Raw genomic sequence first — 18,990 nt, 5'->3', positions numbered from 1 at the left:
CCGTTCATTAATAAGCTTTGCTGCAGGCTAAAGTTTGAAAACCACTGGTGTATGGGTAGGTTCTGTGGTACTCTGGTTATGTGTCAGATGACCTATTAATGAGGAAGAGAAACAAGCACCGAGCTGTCTAGTTAAATTCTGGTCCTTTTGGTAACCTTGGTGTAAGTCACAAGATGCTGAGTACTCCTGAAAAGTCAGAAAAGAACCTCCTCAAAGAGTAGTTGTAGGGCAAGCTGATGAATGCTCTCTCTCATATGATGTGGTGGTGAAGGTATTTCGTGGACATGGGGAAGAGAATGGTGGTTGACTGCTTAATACTGAGCTTGGGAAAGGGTTTCTTGTAGTTTTTGTATCAATCACCTCTACAAGCTTGAGGTACTACACTATCTAAAAGGCTCTTGCTGTGTCTGAGGTCAATTTCCCATTGCTGAAAGTCAAACCAGTCTTTCCTGTTGCCCCAAGAATCCAAAGGGTGCTCTATCTCACCACCCAAACTGCAGGTCAGATTTCTTAGAATGGCGACTAGGTTTGCAGATGCTTTTAAAGCAGTGGTTTTCAACTGGGGCTGACTCTGTCCCCCAAGGATATTTGGCAATGTCTGGAGACAATTTGGGTTGTAAAACGTGGGGTGGGGGATGTTACTGATATCTAGTGAGTGGAGGCCAGGGCAGCCTCATAACAAGGAATGCCAATAGTGCTGAGGTTGGAAACCTTGCTTTAAAGAGACAGAAAGTTAGAGAGTGGCAGAAACATCACAACTGCATTTGGGGATTTAAAGAAATATCTTCTGAAGTGTCTTTAATAAATATAGCCTCTAAGTGGCTTAGGCACGTCCACGGAGAAGAGCGTCCAAGGACCCTATTAGTATACTTCCTATGCTTTGAACAAAAAAAGCAAATAATTGATTTGCTTCCTCTCTCTTTCAAAAATAGCTACAGTACTTTGGTAAGGCAAAGTGTTCCCAAGATAAAATACAGAAGCTTGGAAGTAAACACATTGCTTAGAAACAGGGAATTAAGGAAAGCATTTTACGGTTTCTGCTTCACTTATGACCTTCACCTTGTAAAATACAGTGGTTTTTTATTCTCCCTGGTGTCCCTGCAGCATCTTTTATTCATTTGGTAGGAAGTATTGAACGCCTATTCTTTTGTACCTTGGTCTTGGTGACCTTCTACCACTCGAAGAGTGTTCCTTGGAGGAGCAGCATTGAATATCACCTGGGCCTCTGTTCAACATGCAGATTCTTGGGTCCACCCCTGACATACAGAATCAGGATCTTGGGTGGTGAGGTGGGGCCCAGATAGCTTTTTTAATGATATCCCAAGTGATTCGTAGACACGCTAAAGTTTGAGAGGCACTACTCTTGACACTTGCTACCAGAGGAACTGGGATCACCTGGGAGTTTGTGACAGATGCAGAAGTTCGGCCTCAATCCCAGCACAGTCCAGGCATTGGGATGTTTAAAAATTCTTCAGGAGACTCCAGTGGGCAGTTGTAGTTAAGAACCTCTGCTCCAGCCCGGTCAGCCTGAGTGAGCATCGACCTATGAAGCAGGAGGTCACGGTTTGATTCCTAGTCAGGGCACATGCCTGAGTTGTGGGCTCAATCCCCAGTGTGGAGCGTGCGGCAGGCAGCCAATCAATGATTTTCTCTCATCACTGATGTTTCTAGCTCTCTCTCCTTCTCCCTTCCTCTCTGAAATCAATAAAAATATATTAAAAAAAGAGCCTCTACTCCAGACCTTGACTCTCTGTTCTTCTTTCCTCTCTCCGTTAACGATACCAGCAAAGCCCATCACTTTAAGTATCACCATTACCTCTTTCCTGAGAACTAAATTGATATCTTAATATCAGTGTCTATTTTGAACTCTCATCCTGTTTTAGACATTTTTGCCTGAGCTGTCCCCTGGTCTCACCAAAATCACTTATCCAAACAGGAACACATGATCTTCAAGCCCCTTCATTCCAGCTCTTCCTCCCTCTTTGCTATAATAAGTGGCACCATCAACTTTCTAGTCACCCAGAGTCAAAACCTAGGAGTCATTTTTAACCTTCTTTTCATTTGCTTCTATTTAGAAGAAATCCTCACATTCTTCCAATTTGTATTCTCTTCATTCTTTCAACAGAACTTATTGAATGCCTACTATGTGCCAAACACTTTTCTAGGCACTAGAAATAGAGCAATGAACACAATCCTATCTAATAAAAGAGTAATATGCAAATTGACCATATCTCTGCTATACCCACAAGTCATGCCCACCAGCCAATCAGGAGCAAGTATGCAAATTAACCAAACCAAGATGGCTGTGACCACGGAGAGAGCAGGAGGCTTGGGTTTCCCTGGCAATGGAGGAAGCCAAGCTTTCCGCCTGCCCTGGCCTGCCTTAGCCTCTGCTTAAGGCTACAAAGTTTCAATTATAGAAGATAAGTAAATTCCAACAAAAATGGCTGCAGCCACAGAGCAAACAGGAGGCTTGGCTCTGCTCAAGGCTACAAAGTTTCAATTATAGAAGATAAATAACTCCCAGATACCAGGGCCTCCACTTGGATCACCGGAGAGGGGTGTGTGTGTGGCCGGCCTGCAAATCACCACAGGCCCCTCACCCAGGCCATCCCATGCCCCAAGGGAACCCCCACCCTGATCCAGGACACCCTTCAGGGCAAACCAGCCGGCCCCCACCCAATGCACCAGGCCTCTATCCTATCTAATCCTCCTATCTAATAAAAGAACAATATGCAAATTGACCGTCACTCCAACACACAAGATGGCTGCCCCCAGTGGTCAAAGATGACTGACCCCATGTGGACACAAGATGGCCACCACAAGGTGGCCAGCAGGGGAGGGTAATTGGGAGGGACCAGGTCTGCAAGGGAGGGCAGTTGTGGGCGATCAGGCCAGCAGGGGAGGGCAGTTGGGAGAGACCAGGCCTGTAAGGGGGGGCAGTTGGGGGCGATCAAGCCTGCAGGGGAGGGCAGTTAGGGGTGACCAGGCCGGCAGAGGAGGGAAGTTGGGGGTGACCGGGCCTGCAGGGAAGGGCAGATGGGGGGGGACCCAGGCCTGCAGGGGAGAGCAGTGGGGGGGACCAGGCCTGCAGGGGAGGGCAGTTAGGAGTGACCAGGCCTGCAGGGGAGGGCAGTTAGGGGCAAAAAGGCTGGCAGGGGAGCAGTTAGGCATCAATCAGGCTGGCAGGGGAGTGGTTAGGGGGTGATCAGGCTGGCAAGCAGAAGCGGTTAGGGGCAGTCAGGAAGGCAGGCAGGTGAGCAGTTGAGGGCCAGTAGTCCTGGATTGTGAGAGGGATGTCCAACTGCCCGTTTAGGCCCGATCCTACTTGGATTGGGCCTAAACAAGCACTCGGACATCCCTCGAGGGGTCCCAGATTGGAGAGGGTGCAGGCTGCGCTGAGGGACACCCCCCTCCCCCGCTCTCCCCCCCGCCGCCCCCGTGCATGAATCGTGCACCGGGCCTCTGGTGGACAAAGTAATGTTCCTCTGCAGCTTACATTCTAGTAAATGGGGGGTGAGAGAGAATAAGCCAGATAAAAATCTATTGCACAGTGCTAAGAGGAAAAGCAAAGCAGGGAAGGGGGATGAGGGAGTGTGTGGGAGTGAGCTAGTAGGTGTTACAATTTTAGGTAGGGGAGGCCAGAGATGAACTCCCTGAGAAGGTGATATTTGAATAAAGATCTGAAGGCAGTGAGGTAGGGAGCCCTGTGGATATCTGGGGGATATCTTTGCAGTAGAACAAAATGCAAAGGCCGTGAGAGTTGGAATTGTAACTGATGTGCTTAAGGAATGGCAACTGGGTGATTGCAGAGCGTGGGAGAATACAGTGGTAAGAGCCAAGGTCAGGCATGTAAGGGGTGGGGTATGTGCAGCTATGATCAACCTTGTATGGGCTTTGTAAGGACGTTGGCTCTCACTCTGAGTGAAATAAAGCCATTATAGAGTTTTGTGCCTTTTTAAGTTTATTTGTTTTTTGGCAAAAATGGTGACATGATCTGACTTATGTTTTAAAAGGACCCCTCTAGCAATTATGTTAAGAATGGACACAAAGTGGGCAAAGGTGGAAGCAGAGAGACCTCGTAGGAAACTCTGGCACACATCCAAGTGAGAGATGGTGGCGGCGGGCCTGGGATGGCGGCAGAGAGGTGGTCAGTGTAGACAGATTCTCTGCATGTGCTGAAAGCAGAGCCTATGTGAGGGACTGACTGTGGGGAAAGAAAGAGAACTTTGGGCCTGAACAACTGCAAGAATGGAACTGCAATTGACAGAACTTGGGACTATTGTGTGAGAAGCAGGTTTGGCCAAGAGAGCAGAGGCTCAGTTTTGGACAGGCTTAAGACTGAGATGCTTTTTAGACCTCCAAGTGGAGGTATCAGGTAGCAGCTGGACATACAAGTCTCAAGTTGGCAATATCTTTGGTAGAATGAATGAAATAACCAAGGGAGTGAGAATAGACAAAGAGATCCTTTTATGAGTCCTGGGGAATTCCAACATTTAGAGGTCAGAGAAATGCAACGTAATGCAACAAATATTTGAGCATCTGATATAGAGAGGCCCTGCTCCAAGTGCTGAGGACATACGTATCTATGAATATGATGTAGGAGGAACTAACAAAGGAGACTTAGGAGGAGCATCCACAAGGTAATGAAGTCTCAGATTTTTACCCTCTTCCAATTGCAAGTTCATATAGTCTTTACTTTCTACTTCCTCACTGCATCCTGGCTGACTGTTCTGATATCCTAAGCAATCCTCCTTTTTGTTTTTTTCTTCCCAGCTCTAATCCATCCTAGTCATGTATGAGGTTATTCCCCCATCTCAGTAACATCTTCCAGTTACTAGGGAGGATCATTTCTGAAGTCTTCTTGTTGCCATTAAAGGCCTCCGTGGTTTTGGTATACATCTTGCGTTCTTTCCAATACTCTTATCAAAATGTACTGTGCTCATTTGCCGTTCAAAAAATAACTGGTTTAAGGATACTTAGCTAATAAATGGTAGAGTCAATATCTGAATTCAGGGAATTAAGTAGGACCCATCCTAGCTGGGGTTTGTGGAAAGCTCCAAGACATACCGACCAAAAATGGGTACTTTAACCCCAGGCCTCTCAGACTCAGACCTGGTCTTACAGGCTGCCCGTGAGGCCAGTTTGTCTCTCTCCAGCTTCAGCTAACCATAACCAGGATCCCCTGCTTCAGAATCACCATGACGACCCCAGCATCTGGTTAAGTTTTGGCTGATGGAGACATTCTCAGGCCATAAACCAACCTCAGAATGAGAACGATACATGGAAAGGTAAATAGGGTTGGTCTTAGTTGTCCACAGATTACTTACTTCTGGGACAGCCGAGGGGGTGTGGTCAAACTAGGCTGGTCCCTGAGAGAAGAGGGAGACATGGCTCTACTTGAAGTAAGCCAGACAAAACCCACTCAAAGGTTCTCATTTACGTGAAGACCACCTACAGCTTCTCCAGTGATCTCCATACTGTTTCTGATCTAACCCAAGCTGACCTGAGAGCACAGGTTAGCATCCACCCCATTTTACAGTGTTTGCCATAGTGGTGATTGCCATAGTGCTCACTGGGTGCATATATTCATCATATCTTTGCAAAACGGGGATTGCTACTACTGATCTGTGAACAAGAAAACTGGGACTCAGAAAAATAAAGTGACTTGCCCCAGGCCCAGAGTTATTAAGTGGCAAAACCGGGAAACACACCCAAGTGTGTCTGACTCCACAGCCTTGCTCTTCCCAACGCACCTTGCAGACTCCACATTTCAGGCCAAACCTCAGGTTTCCTATCTTGGATGCATTTAAAAGCAATGAAACTTATTTTGTAAAGGGCCTGAGCCTGGAGGAAAGTATACAGAGCTATTGCCCAGCACCTCACGAGGGAGGAGGAGGGCTTTGAACGGGGAAGGGGAAAGGAGTCACAGTCCCACCTCCCCACCATACTTTTGCCTTCTGGTCCAACCCTTCCAGAGTTTTGCCTGGCATTTCATTTTAGAGGATTGCTTTGAGGGCTTTCATTGATCTGATTTTTATTTTTTATTTATTTTTTGTTTTTTATTTGCCTGGGATGCCTGCGGAAGGGCAGAGTGATGGATGAAGAAACCTAATGCTAACTGATGACAGGATCAAAGAAATGTAAGGATATTGCCAGAACTCAATTTTGGTTCCTGGGCCCTATCCAAAGTAGACAGCTCTCAGTTTTGTTTATTCTATACAGTGACTTGTACCTGGGCTGGATCAGCACTGGTTATACAAAATGTCTAACTAGATACTATTCATGTCACTAGATCAGTGAGGTAAGAAGCAAATGGTGGAGTGACCTGAGGGCTCTACAGGCAGTATCTTTAGCCTTCGCCGTAAACTTACAATGTAGTACCTTTATTCTCATTTTAAGAAGAAGGAAGATAAGCCTCATTTGAAGTGGTACAGGGACCTGCCCCAATCGTACTGCTAGTAAAAGGAGGAGCTGGGATCTGAGCCCAGGTGTCGACAATTCTCTGTGCCTGTGGCTCCACGGTCTGAGGCAGCAAGTCACAGATGTGGCTTCTGGTTCTGCCTCAGTCACTACCATCGAGCAGGACACTCATGTCTCCAGATCCCAGGTATCTCATATACAAAACGGGACAAATTCTACTGACTTCACATGCATGGTTAGCAAACGAGTTACTGTTTTGGAAAGATCTTTGCCAGTGTAAAGGCTTTGCAACTACAAGGGCTTACCATTGCTATTTTTATTTGTCTTTTCTGGGCCTCAGTTTTCTCCACCTTAAAATGAAAGGATGGGACCAGATGTTCCCCAAGGTACCATTTCTGGCTCTATACTAGTAATTCTATCTCTATATATAAAAGCCTAAGCAACCGCTATGACCAAATGACCAGAACGACCGGTCGCTATGATGCGCACTGACCACCTGGGGGCAGATATTCAACACAGGAGCTGCCCCCTGGTGGTCAGTGCACTCCCATAGCCAACCTCCCCTGGCTGGCCAACCTCCTGTGGTCCCTCCCCCTGGCTGGCAGGCCCCAATTGCCTGATTGGGGTTGGGCCCCGGGCTGGGACAGGGAACCAGGGGTGGGTGGAGGCAGATGTGGCCCCTTTCCCAGGGGGACGAGGGCCGGCGGCCAACCTCCCATGCCCCGTCCCGCCCCCCAGCTGGCAGGCCCCAATCAGTGCCCTCCCACCACAGTGGTGGCGCAGTGGTGAGGGAAGGAGGAAAGGGAGAGGTGGGGAACCGTGACAGCGGCATTGGCCGTTCCTTCCACGTCTGGCCTGGCGACCATCGCCTCTTCTCCCGACCCCGCTGAGGCCGGCTCCCTCCTGGGGCTGGCAGCCAACCTCCCGCAGTCCCTCCCCCCATCCCTCCCCGTGGCTGGCAGGCCCCGATCAGCCTGGCCCTGATTGCCAGCCAGGCCTACGGACCCCACCCATGCACGAATTTCATGCACAGGGCCTCTAGTACTTTAATAAGTTGAAAAAGTCCTGGACTGCAAAAACAATTTGGCTTTTTAGAGGATGCTTCTCTGTGATGATATATGATATGTCAGAATTTTAACAGTGCCAACAATTACAGCTTCTGTGTTTACAAAGGTCTGTGAAGTCCTAACGTTTACATTTTAATATTGAAGAATTCCACTGGAATCAGATGAGAAAAAGCTACCTTAACACATGCTGGTATTTTAGAAAAATATGTACAATCAAATAAAATCATTCTCTATCAAATCAGAAAGAGAAAGACAAAAATGTTACCTTACCAGTCATACAGCAACCACCTTGATTTGGAAAAACAAAAGTCCCTTTCTCTAGTTACTAGTTTAAAAATAAAGAGTGAGAGAGGCTGTCCTGTGTAGTAATTATCCTGCTCCAATTCATTGGAAATAGAGTAATCAAGCCATTTATCACAAAAAAAAATTTCTTAAGCCACTGAAAGGCAATTATAAAAAAGCCAACTGTGTCACCCAGAGCACCATGGTAACCAGCATCACTGGCGCATGAAAAAATAGTTGTTAGTCACTAGAAACTAAGCCGATTGGCAGTTTGGCTTGCTAAGCAACACTATAAAAATAGCAGTGTAACGACCCATTATCTGGAGGTCTGACTTTGCACGGCTTTGACTCTGGTCCCAGAAGGAACTATCCCAGGTTTGTATACCAACTCTGTACCCCAAACTCCTAGTCAAAGCCGAATTAATCACTTAACCAACAAATATTTATTCAAGTGTATTGTATACCAGGCACACGATTCCCAACATGTGTATTTACTTGGTTTCTCAGTTAAATAGAGTTCTCAAATAGGCTCAGAAAGAGTGGTTTTGTGATGAGTGGGGCAGGGATTTGCTTGAGGCCGGCTCGAAGAGAACCAGCAGCTGATAGCCAGCGGACAGAAAAAAAAAAAAAGTAGACAGAGAACTGCTTTATGATACTGCACAAAATGACTACATTCTCATGACCATGCTCCTGTGTCATCAAGAAAAGATTAAGTTACATTTAGGATCCTTTGTTCCGAAAGGCAGAAATGGGTATAAAACATTTTAGAAATATCACCACCAAAAATGGTGAAAAGATACACTTTCAGCATTTGGAGGAAACAAATGATGTTTGACAAATCCCTCATTCTACCTGGTTCCCCATTTTACTGCAAGAAAAGCAGCGTATGACCATTGCTTTGCCAGCACTCAAATGTAGCCTTGGCTCCCTCTCTGCCTTTATTTTTCCAGCTCAAGCTCCTGCCTCAGCTGGAATGCCCCTTTCCGTTAGAACTGCTTACCAAAGTCCCTCTCTTTCCACCTCCCAGGTCCTCCCAGGGAATTATTTCTCCCTTCTCCCACAGATGGAGTCTGGATGCCCTTGCCTGTCCTCCAGGGTGCTTTGTATCATTTCCATCAGGGCCCTTCCTCCTTTCTTGCTCCTGGAGGGCAGGGCCTTCTCCATGTTTGTATCCACATCCATCTCCCAGAGCCCTGGTAGCCTGGCCCTCAGTGAATCTTACTGCGTTCAAGTGCTCAGATAATGCTGGCCGTCACTAGAGGTCGAGGGAGGGTTGGTTGGAGAAGGTGGAGTTTTTCCTCATGGATGTTAAATGGCCCAGGAACCTCACATGGCACCCAGACTGGCTCTTGCTCTCAAGCCTTTGCAGGTCTGCTCCCTTCCCCTGGAGAGCTCTCTTCTGGCACACTCCTCACCATCCTGGAGGACTCAGCTCAAATAGCACTCGAGGAGTGAGGAGCGGGAATCCAACCTTACCCACAGAACCAGGGACCTTATAATACACTCTCATAGATCCCTATACTTTTTCTTTAAATCACCTGTCACTGTTTGTAATTATTTATTGGCTATTGTATATATCCCTGCTCAACTATAAGCACCAGGAGGGCAGGAGGCTTGACACAGAATGATGTCATATGAAAAAAGAAGGAAAGAAGGAAGAAAGGAAGGAAAAAGGGAAGGAAGGAAGAAATGAATTGAGAAAAATCTCAATCTGGAAAGGAACAGACAGCAGAAAATAAAAAGAGAACTGAGAGTTGTTACTGAAGGTCCAGGGGTCCCAAATGTGGGCCCAGAGGTAAACCAGTTTAAGAGAATTCGTACTAGGAGACTCCACAGACCGCCTCCTGTGAGACATCCAAATGCTTTAAGGGAGCTAGAAACATAACCAAATGTATCTGGTTGTTAAAAAATGGAATTGAGGTGAGGTACTATATTCTTCAAATAAAAGAGGACTCACAAAGGATGATAAAAAAGAGGAAATTGAATTGAACTGCAGCCTGTGGGATTTAGATTAGATAAAAAGAAAGTCTGACAATAAAGGCTATTATACCCTGGAAAAGATAACTAGATCTAAAAAAACGAGTGAATTAGATTTTCTCTCAGGTTTTTCAATGCCCCTTCCAGCTTAGATTCTATTGTTACCTAGTATTTCTTTTGTCAGGCTGAGAAAAAAATGATTGTGGAACAATATTATAATAATCATAATGAAAATTTTTAAAGAAATATATTATACCTTGTGTAATTAATTATTTTTACTTTTTCTAATGTCCTTTCTTCTTCCCTGTAAATGATGGACTAGACTTTGTTTACTGTTTGCTCTAATTATTGTTTAGAAGGTTAGCATCTCATCCTAAATATTACTAATTATTATTTAGCAACGTTTAACATATTTTAAAGCACATTACATCTAATTATACCAGTGAAATATAACTTTGAGTGAAAATAACTTTTGATTTTCTTTTATGAAAGACAAAAAATGCAGCACTAATGTTTTGGCAGCTTTTTAAAGAATTAAACAATGGGATGAATACTCTTCCTGATAAAATAGCTCACCTAAGAATTTGGAGTCATAAAAGCAAAACACTGACTTTTCAACCAGATTACTTCCGTGAAAATGTTACTGAGCACTTACTGTCTGTTTGGATGTTTCTCTCTCTCTCTCTCTCTCTCTCTCTCTCTCTCTCTCTCTCCCTCCCTCCCTCCCTCCCTCCCTCCTTCCTCCTTCCCTCCCTCCTTCCCTTCTTCTCTCTCTCGCTCAAATCAGTACATAAAAATTTTAAAAGTAAATAACATAAAATTTGACTTTGTCCTGCTGCATAGTCCCAGATGATGGGGCTGGGATAATTAATTCATTTACTATAGCTCTGTAGGTCTCTTCCATTATATTAAAGTTTAAGTCCTTCAATCATTCATTCAACAAACATTTATTGAAAACTTACTATGTGTCATATCCATTGTTAGGGTGCTACAGCTATAAAGACTCTTTGCTCTCTAGCTGCTCATTATATGTGTTGGTAGCACAAATAATAAAATTCGGACAATAGAGCCTGTTTGTTCAATACTAGCGATATGGGGTTTATAAGAGAAACTGCACAGAGGAGGAAGCCGGTGTGCTGAGTGTTACAGGAGGAACTGGAGTAGGGATCAGTCAGGCAATGCATATTACTGACAAAGAGCACAGCATGAGTAAAGGGGTAAAGGGGCAAAGGCAAGAAATAGCACAGTATGGCCACAAGTTTAATGGTGCTAGAGCATATAGCTGAGGCAGGGAGTGGTGAGTGATGAGGCCAGAGGGATGAGCAGGGAGCAGGTGATAAGGGCACAGCTTGGACTTCATCCTGCAGGCAGTGGGGAGTGCAGAAGAGTTTAAAGCAGGGGATGACATCACCGGAGACTATTTTAGTGGCACTGGAGAGGATACATTTGAGGGAGACAAAAACTGGAAGAAGCAAAACCTCTTAGGAGGCATTTGCATAAATGACTGGTAGATTTGTGTTTATATTGAATAATCATAGCTAACATTTAGTACACGAAAGTTACTAAATAAGCATTATAATGTGATATTGTCTTACTATTTCAAACAAGCCTACGAATAAACTAGAGGCCCAGTGCACGAAATTCATGTGCGGGGGTAGGGGGGGAGGGTCGTGTCCCTCAGCCCGACCTGCACCCTCTCGCAATCAGGGACTGCTGGCTCCTAACTGCTCTCCTGCCTGCTTGCCTGATCGCCCCTAATCACTCTGCCTGCCTGCCTGCCTCATTGCCCCTAACCACCTCTGCCTGCCTGCCTGCCTCATTGCCCCTAACCACCTCTGCCTGCCTGCCTGATTGCCCCTAACCATTCACCTGTCTGCCTGATCGCCTCTAACTGCCTGCCTGCCTGATCGCCCCTAACCACCTCTGCCTTGGCGCCCACTGCAGCGGCTTCGCCCCAAAGGTCGTTCGACTGTCCGGTCTAGTTAGCATATTGCACTTTTATTATTATAGATACTATTATTATCCTAATTATATAGCTAACAAAAGAGACAAACTGTTAAGAAACTTGTCCAAGGTTAGGATGCAACCTGGGCAGTTTGTCACCAAAGCTTATGCTCCTAACCACTGTCTCACTTATTTAATTTCTGTCTCTTGCATTAGAATGAAAACTCCATGCAGACAGGAACCATATTGCTGGTGTTTTCTACTGTGCCTACACAACAGGTACACGGTAACTATGTGTTGAATAAAATCAATGAATAACCCAAGTGACAGAAACAGTGGACTAAATTATGTATACATATAAGAAATAATTTGGGTGAAATATTGGCAAGCTTTTTGCAGACTTTGGTGATTGCTATGGACTAAATGTCCATAAATTCATATGTTGCTCCTCAAATTCACACCTTGAAGTCCTAAGACCCCAGTGCGGCCTCTAAGGAACTAAATAAGTTAAAGGGATCTTAAGTGGGGAGCCCTAATCCAACAGTTAGGTGTCCTTATAAGAAGAGGAGGAGAAACCAGAGTGTGTTTTCAGTTCTCTTTCTCTCTCTCTTTCCCTCCCTCTGTCTTTCTCTCTCTCCCTCTGTCTGAGCATGCACTCAGGAAAGGTCATGTGAGGACTAGTGAGAAGGTGGCCCTCTGAAAACAGGAAGAGGCTTTTTATCAGAAAACAAATCAGCTTGAACCTTGATCTTGGACTTCTAGCCTACAGAACTGTGAAAAAATAAATTCTGTTGTTTGAGCCACCCAGTGTATGATGATTTGTTATGGAAGCTGGAGCAGACAAGACAGTGATTAGTAGGATGAAGGTGGGTGGTGAAGGAGAGGTTTTTAAGCCTGGAAGAGTAGAGGGACAGTGGTGCCAGTAATTGGGGTAAAGAACCCAGCAAGAGGAAGAGGAAAGATTGGTTATGGTTAATGGAACAGACAACACTAATTTTTCTGAACTCAGGGTTTACCTCAAACACAGAAATACAGAAGTTAGCTATTTAAAACCACTTATTCAATAAATGTGTATTCATCCTCTAGCCATGGTGACTACTGTGCTTATCCTGAGAATACAAAGTAAATAAGATTCATTCTCTGCCTTCAAGGAACTCACAGTCCACTGGGGAGAAATATTGCTCCCTTTTGTAAAGCTGGCATGCTAGCTGGAAAGACCATTTTTCCTTTCTCCATTTTCTAAAGACCTGGGGATCATCAGAACTATAGAGGTAAAATCCCATACGAATAAGAAGAACTGGATTTGAATATGGGCCTTGGAGTATAAAAGCTGAGTGATGATCATAGGCAGTTTTAGGGTTCTCAGTTATAACTGCAGAGTTGTTTTAAGATCAGAGAAGAAAAGGTAGGTAGAAATGTTTTGTCAAATGCAATATGCATGTTAATAATAATAATTATTATAAAAGCGAGATTTCTCACCTGCAGAAACTAGAGGTGAGTCAGCCATAGGCAACAAGTCAGAGGTAAAAAGGCCAGCTTTGAACCCTGTGGGGGCAGGAGTTCGGGGATGGTAAGGGGGAGTCAGACTGAGGTAGTGGGACATAGAACAGGCTTTGGGGTCCTATAGACCTAGTTCAAATCACAGTCCAGTCAGTTATTAGCTATGGGAAATTGAACAAGTCATATAATTAATCCGAGCTTTAGTTTCTTCATCTGTAAAATGGAGTTAATAATACCTACCCTGGAGGGTTGTTCTGAGTATGTAAAGGGCTTGGCATGGTGCCTGGCAGAGTTGTCACTCAATTAATGGTAACTGTTGTTCCTATTAAAATATTATCATTTTCCTCTCCTATCTCCTAAGGGGTTTGTGTAGGTAGTGAAGTAACTTGAGATGTCAAGAAGTGAGGGAAATGGAAGGGCTTTTATAACTTAAAAAGTTATTTTTAAAAGTAAAAAAAAAAGAGTAGTCCAATTCGGCTTTCCTCTCCTAACCTATGGTGCAAACATAACTCTTGTAGAAATTAGCACTGTATTATATAGCTTGGAGCCACAGAACACCCACCTTGATAATTATTCCTTGTATTCAGTCTATCCTAAATAAATCTATCAATCACCCTCAATAAGGGTTCTCCAAAGGCAAGGCTTCTCAAACTTTAATGTACACATGAGCCAGCTGAGGGCTTGTTAAAATGCAGACTTTTATTCTGTGGATTTAGAGTGGGGCATGAAATTCTGACTTTCCAAAAGCTCCCAGGCAAGGCCCATGCTGCTGGTTCATGGACCACACTTTGAGGAAAGAGCAAGGCTCTGAAGGGATGTGGACATACCTTCCTTGGCGTGGTGTTCACTGTAACAGCCTGCTTCTCTTTTGTGATCTACCTAATTTGCAAACTAACTCCTAGAACACTAACAAGCCCTTTTCAGACCAGATGTAGAAATTCTGCAACAGGACGCATTTCAGATCAATAGCGACTTTTTTGAGTAGCCCACTCTGTGCAAGGCACTGTGCAAGGTGCCAGGGATACACAGGTTAGTAAGACACAGTTCCTGCTTCTGAAGACTGCCCTCATTCTAACACTGCATGCCCTTGTAGACTAACTTTCTGAGGGCAGTCTTACTGTCTCCCCTATTGCTTAACACTACGTAGATACTCAATAAATACTAAATGAACGAGTCAATGAGTTCACAGGAGTTTCATTAAAAATGTCTTTTCAAAGCACATGACAATGGGACACTCTTAAACTGCACTCTATCCTAAGTATCACATGTAAGAAGTAGCTAAGTTAAACTGAGGCTGATAGGCTGAGTACTAATACAATCTGCCTGGTATCCTTATAAAAAGAGATTAGAACACACAGAGACAGAGACTTCAGGGATAAGAACACAGTAAGAAGGTGGCCATCTGCAAGCCAAGCGGAGAGGCCTCAGAGGAAACCAAACCTTGATCTTAGATTACCAGCATCCAGAACTGTGAGAAAATAAATTTCTGTTGTTTAAGTCCCCCAATGTGCAGTATTTTGTTATGGCATCCTTAACAGATTTTCACAGCTTTTATGCCCAGATCCAGACTCCCTTTTGTAGGGCACACAAAATGGAAGAATAATTCTAAGAGTGGATGGATGAACCCGAGTGCAGTGGGAATGAGTTATGGAAAAACTGGGGGGAGACAGACAGAAGAAGGTGAGACAGTAACCTAACTTGGGCTAAAACAGCTGCCACACACACACACACACACACACACACACACACACACTTCCTCCCTTCTCATGATACCAACACAAAGTCTAGGGCTATTCTCTCACCAAATTATATACTGAAAACAGTTTTTTTTTACTTCTTTTCCCCTTGGTAGCAGAAGGAAGACCCCAGGTACCTCTCTGTATGCAAAGAGCTAGAGAGTACCTTTGATGATAAGGCAATGAAACTGAATTTTTGCCAAACCAATTAAAATATACACAGTCAAATGAGATTCCTGCTAGTCACAGGGAAGCTACATTTGAAGCCTGATTCTAAAGTCAGGGAATTATTATTTTTATTTAGCTTAGTTTGTAATAAACATGCCAACTCATATGTATAGATGAGTGCCTCCTTCAAAATAGTCATTCTAGAATCTAGAAGGTCCTACCTTTTTCTAACTATGCCACTGTTCTCAAATCATTTCTAGAATTGCTTTCAGGGTCTGTGAGATAATCTTCTGAGTGCTCTCAGTGGTGACTCTTGAAGGTGGATTTGATTTTGAAAAACAAGCAAGGGTCCTTCTGGGTCAACTCTCGCTAACTAGGTGAACCAGCAAAACTGTGGAATGCCAAGACGATGGACACCAAAGTACACAGGCTGATGTGTCTTGGGGAACTGTACTCACCCAAGACCAACTCCAGACATGTAGTGAACATGTTATAGGCATGACATCAAGGAGTGGGGGTCACTGCTCTGAAGTAAACACACACGTTTTCTTTTCATGTCGTTATGCAAGTTTTCTAGTGGTTCCCTTTACCGGAATATTTCCTCAGGTCCGGATCTATCCTACCTCATGGGACCACAGTTCCAAGGAGTACAAGGACCTCATTGCCTTACTCAATTTTTAATTTCCAATGTGGGTACTTGATATGCGGAGTGAATAGCTGATGGAAAATTCAATGGGGGGGAAGAATGTCTAAGGTGTCTGGGGTTTACTCTATGCGATTCAAAGGATATAACGAGGACCCAGAGAGAAGCTTAGGAGAAATAAGTTTCTACTCCAATGTAAGACATTGTCAGCAGCGGAGCTGTCCAGCAGTGGATTGAGTTTGTAGATACTCAACCGACTGGAAATAGTGAGCTTCCAGCCCTGGGAGTTAAAACAAAGGCTACTTGCTATGGGAACTTGTAAAGGTTCCTCGAGTCATGGGTGGGAAGCTATAAGCAATGACCTCCAAGGACTATTTCCAAAGTCCATCCTGCACAATGCCTGACAAGTGATAGGCCCTGAAAAAAATACTGGGATGAAATGAATGAGAAATATGGGGCATCTTGTGAGCCAAGTCAAGGAGAAGAGACTTGGAGCTCAGTCATCTGCAAGGCAGGTAGGGAGAAGTGAAATGGAAAGGGCCAGTGCGTCCTGAGGTGGGGTCTATCTTGAGTTTTTGGTACCACGGGAGAATTGCTTTGGGTGCCTGAAGCCTCACGTGTTTGTGAAAGGGTCGTACTTTTGAAGGTGGTAGGAGTTGAGAAAGGAGATAGACCACTGCTCACCCTTCTTAAACTCCTCCAGCACCGTGTCCAGCCGAGTATCATTGAAGACGCAGTGCAGGGGCCGGTTGTAGAAGCGGGTGACGGTGAGGAGTGGGGTGCAGTCATCGGGGTCCACGAAGGCCAAGTCCTTGACAAACAGAATGTCCACAATGTTGTGCCGCTGATCGCCCTCGTACACGGGGATGCGAGTGTAGCCACTGCGCAGGATCTCGGACACGGTGGAAAAGTCCAGCACGGCGTCGGAGCGCAGCATGAAGCAGTCTCCCAGAGGGGTCAGCACCTCCTCCACCACTTTGGTGCGCAGCTCCAGGGCGCCCTGAATGATGTTGAGCTCCTCTTTCACCAGGTCGTTGTAGGGGTCCGCGGCCCGCAGCGTCTCCAGCAGCTTTTCCCTCGTGTAGAAAGTGCTGATCTCCTGGCGCAGCGCCCAGTCCAGCAGGCGGCCCAGCGGGTAACACACGGGGAAAGCGGCCGCCATCAGGAGCCGGGTCAGGCACACGCTGTGCGAGGCGATGGCCAGCCCGTGCCGCGAGCACACAGAGTAGGGGCAGATCTCCGCGCCCAGGAACACGGCGCCGGTGCACACCAGCGCCGGCAGCCACGGGAAGTGAATCCCCGCCTCGCCGTAGTCTTCCCCCGGACCCCCGACGCCCGGCGGCAGCGAGGTGTACAGCCAGCCGGCCAGGACCGCGTTGGCTCCGGCTTGGCCCAGGAGCAGCGTGCAGAGCAGATGGGTCCCCCGGCCACGCACCGCCTGCACGCGGCGCGCCTGCTCCTGCTCGGTGGCCGAGCCGCTGTTCCGCAGCACCCGTAACTCCACGGGGTCCAGCGAGAGCAGGCTCAGGCGCAAACCGCTGAACAGGGCAGACAGCGCGAGCAGCAGGAGCGCCCCGAGCGCCCGCAGCCACGCGGGGGTCAGCAGGCCCTCGCCCGGGCCGTACAGCCGCGGGCGGACGCGCAGCAGGAAGCCGCCGGCGGCGCCGTGGTGGTGCCAGGCGCGTCCGTCCCAGGCGCACAGCGAAAAGAGTTTCCCGCCACCGCCCGCGCCGCCCCTCTCGGCCTCACCCTTGCGCAGCTCTCGCACTCGCACCTGGACTAGAGCCGATCCGGCCACGCCTCCGGGGCGCAGGGGCCCCAGGACCTCCACATCCGACGCCCAGTCGCTCTGCTCGCGGCAGCGCTGCGGACCCGGCGGACGCGTGGGGACAGCGCTGGGCGCCAAGCCGCTCCCGCCCGGCGGCTCCTCGATAAACACGAGCCGTGGAGCCAAGTCGCCCGTGCCGTTCTCCCCCGAGGAAAGGGTGGGTACGGGCACCAGCGCCGCGGGGGCTGCGGGCCCGGGCTGGAAATAGACACGCAGGAGGAAGCTGGTGCCTTCTGCCGCGCGTAGGGTGCCCCCCTCCAGGGACACGCGGCCTCCAGCGGTGTCCTCGGGCCTGAGGCCCAGCAGCCAGGCGGCGGCGGCCGGGGGCCGAGGGGACAGGGAGAAGAAGAGCAGGAGCACAGCGCCCCGGCTGCAGCAGTCTCGGAGTCTGACACCCACTGCAGCTGCCGCTGCCGCCATCCTGCACCCGGCGCGGCTGCACGTGATACTGCAGAAAGAAGAGCGAGAGCTGGAGGGAGGAGGAGCCAGCGCCTGGCACCGGTCCCAGGCAGGTCACCACGTGCACGCTCCCTGCGCGCGTGGGCTGGAGGCGGTGGGGGTTTGGACCCTGTCAGGGCAGGATGTCCCAGCAGGAGGCTGGAAATGGCCACGCATCACTGCGCGGTGCATAACCCTGATGCACTCTGGTATATCTGAACTGCAGCCGGCAAAGCTTGGCTTGGAGCAGGGCCTCCTACTTCAGCAGTAGGCAGCACCTTAGCGAACGCCTACCCGGCAGTAATTCCCTGCTGGCCCCTCTTATTCCCCATTGGCCAGGGAAACTTGCCATCATTTTGCTTCTCCTGCTGCTAGCATTCCCCCTTCTAGTAAAAATATATTCTGGAGGCAAGTCTTGAATCTGTAAAACTTTATGTTTGGTCTCAACTCCAGCTGATCGTTAATGCTTAAAATTTTCTAAATTACTCACATTCAATTCTTTCTTAAGACTGGAATGTCCATCAGTAAGAAACTGTTGAAATAAGTAATGATACTACTGTGTGATGGACTACTATGCAGCAGGAAAAAAGAATAACATGGATCCATGTGATTGTGATATGGAAAAGTCTCTAAAGTAAGAGTTAGTTGAAAAATGGCAAGGTGAAGAACGATGTGTATAATATGCTACTGTTTGTGTTAAAAGTATTTGTGTATAAACTTATATGCACACATAAACATATATATTAGATTTAATATACAGAGGGTATAAAAGAAATTTGTAATAATGTTCACCTCTGGGGAGTGGGGAACAGGACTAGAGTTTGGAAGGTTGGTTGAGAGATACTTAAAGTGCACACACACACACACACACACACACACACACACACACACAGCAAGTTGCAAAGATAAAGCAGAGATTCCAAGTACTCTTTACCTAGTTTCCCCCAAAGGTTATATCTTAACTATAGCATAACTAGAGGCACA

General features: G+C 46.8%; 1 protein-coding gene across 2 annotated transcripts in view; it reads right to left on the bottom strand.

Moving 5' to 3' along the window:
- The window catches only part of CNNM1 (cyclin and CBS domain divalent metal cation transport mediator 1), a 51,757-nt gene extending 33,762 nt beyond the window's left edge, over window positions 1-17,995 (bottom strand). For both annotated transcript variants that reach the window (XM_079794257.1, XM_079794258.1), the window contains exon 1: window positions 16,425-17,995. In XM_079794257.1, the coding sequence (XP_079650383.1) occupies window positions 16,425-17,988 (1,564 nt within the window). In that variant the 5' untranslated portion in view covers window positions 17,989-17,995. The remainder of the gene's footprint in view (window positions 1-16,424) is intronic.
- Between the last annotated feature and the right edge of the window lie 995 nt (window positions 17,996-18,990).

The sequence above is a fragment of the Cnephaeus nilssonii genome (assembly GCF_951640355.1).
Source record: "Cnephaeus nilssonii genome assembly, chromosome: 16".
Taxonomy (NCBI): Eukaryota; Metazoa; Chordata; class Mammalia; order Chiroptera; family Vespertilionidae; genus Cnephaeus; species Cnephaeus nilssonii.
The sequence above is the reverse complement of the archived record's forward strand: the minus strand, read 5'-3'. Positions and strand labels throughout refer to the sequence as shown.